General features: G+C 64.7%; 1 protein-coding gene across 1 annotated transcript in view; it reads right to left on the reverse strand.

The window, feature by feature from the left end:
* Positions 1–66: 66 nt before the first annotated feature.
* The window catches only part of MAP7D1 (MAP7 domain containing 1), a gene marked incomplete at its 5' end in the record, with an annotated part of 8,060 nt that continues 6,307 nt past the window's right edge, over positions 67–1,819 (reverse strand). The window contains 6 exons of the mRNA XM_031063033.1: positions 67–590; positions 664–854; positions 933–1,050; positions 1,132–1,189; positions 1,291–1,344; positions 1,468–1,601. Of these exons, the coding sequence (XP_030918893.1) occupies positions 580–590; positions 664–854; positions 933–1,050; positions 1,132–1,189; positions 1,291–1,344; positions 1,468–1,601 (566 nt within the window). The remainder of the gene's footprint in view (positions 591–663; positions 855–932; positions 1,051–1,131; positions 1,190–1,290; positions 1,345–1,467; positions 1,602–1,819) is intronic.

The following is a 1,819-nucleotide window of genomic DNA, read 5'->3' on the forward strand; positions in this document are numbered from 1 at the left end:
GAGCGCCCTGCCCAGCCCTGCCCTGCCCTGCCCAGTCCCCTTCCCGGACACAGAGAGGCACGCCGAGGGCATTGTCCACTTTTAATTGTTGTCAAAGGTTGTCTGGATGCATAACACTGTCACAAGGGCACAGAGCAGCGTGGTGCCGGCCGGGCCCGGGGACACTGGACACACGGACATGCGGGGGAACGTGGGCACCGGGAGCTGTGACACGGCTTCCCCCCGCCCCGAGCCCCCCAGAGCATCCCCACGCCCGGCCGGCTCTATTTACAGTATTCACAGACGTTGTACCCAGCGAGTTAAATAACTACATCATTACACCACACGTCTGGGGCGGCTCCGGCGGGCTGCGAGGGTGGGCTGTCAGTCTGATAAGGTGCATATTTAAAATAAAAAAAACCCAACAAAACGAAATAAAAACGAGAACAAAGAGAGGAGCCAGGCGTCCTCGCCGGGGCCCTGCAGCCCCCAGGCACCCGGGAGGAGCAGCGAGGGTCGTGTTGTGACAACTGCTACAGGTCTGCGTGGGCCACCGGGGTCAGGGCGCGGGCACTGGCCCTGGGGACATCAGCCAGGCCCTCACAGCACCTCTGTGGGTGGGGAGAGCGGTGTGAGCTTGGGATGCTCACAGCAGCGTCCCCCCACAGCCCTCCTGCTTCTCACCTGTCACCTGCGGCGGCTTCACCACAGCCTGCTTGAGGAAGGGCTCCTTGTCGCCGAAGGGGATGATGCTGCCGGGGCTGCCACCATGGTGGGAGAGATCCCGCAGCTCCTTGGAGCCCTCGCTGCCCGAGAAGCCGTTCTCGTGCTTGCCGGGCTGCACGCCGTTCACCAGGGCTGCCGCCTCCTTGGAGCTGTGGGATGGGAGGGCTGGGCTCAGCCCCGGCCCTGCCGCCCCCTGGCTCCCCCCCGGTGTCCCCGCGGTGTCTCACCTTGGCTGCAGCCCCTCGCCCACCAAGCCCTTCGTTCCCCCTGGCGTCCCTGCGCTTGGGGTCTCTGTCTCCGGGAGCTCCTCTGCCTTGGGGATTGGCCCCAGGTGCTTCTCGCGGCCTGAGGACATGGCAGAACCTGGCTCAGCCGTGGCCTGGGCCAGAGCAGGGCTGGGGGGAGCAGCCCGGGGTGCCCACACACCTGGGACATCTTCTTGCTCGGCTGCTTTCCCGTTCACCACCTTCTTGTCGTCCTTCTTCTGCAGGGACAGGAGAGCTGTGAGGGGCTGCAGGCAGGGGCAGGAGGGCTCTGTCCTGTGCCCAAGTCCCCAGTGCCCCAGGACAGAGGACAGGCTCCCACCTTGGTGTCTGCTGCGTCCGACTTGCGTGTCCTCTTCATGATCTCCTCCAGGCGCTGCAGTCACACAGGGACTCACACACAGCCCTGACCACCCAGACCTGCCCCTGGTGCCAGGCAGGATCCCTTCCAGGGAAAAACCTGCCGTGCCGCATGCCTGGAGATGCCCCCCAGCCTCACCTTCTTCCTCTCCAGCCGCTCCTGCTCCTCACGCTGGAAGTGCTTCTCCCGCTCCAGGCGCTGCCGCTCAGCCTCTTCGCGCGCCCGCACCTCGGCCTCTTCCTTCTGTGCCACAGCAGGGCAGGAAGGGATTACTTGTGATAGGGGGAAAGGGATGGGGCAGGGACTGTGGGGATGTGCTGCCTGGACAGCTCAGCACAGCCCTGCTCCAGTTCCCTCCTGCAACTCTGGGTCTTGAGGGACTTCACCCCTTCAACCCCATGGAGAGTGAATCACAGGAGAACATCCCCGCCTTCCTCCTCCATCCCTGCCTTTGCCCCCCACCTCCAGCAGCCCCTTTCCCCCACACTCT

The sequence above is a fragment of the Geospiza fortis genome, unplaced genomic scaffold (assembly GCF_000277835.1).
Source record: "Geospiza fortis unplaced genomic scaffold, GeoFor_1.0 scaffold289, whole genome shotgun sequence".
In the NCBI taxonomy this organism is placed as follows: Eukaryota; Metazoa; Chordata; class Aves; order Passeriformes; family Thraupidae; genus Geospiza; species Geospiza fortis.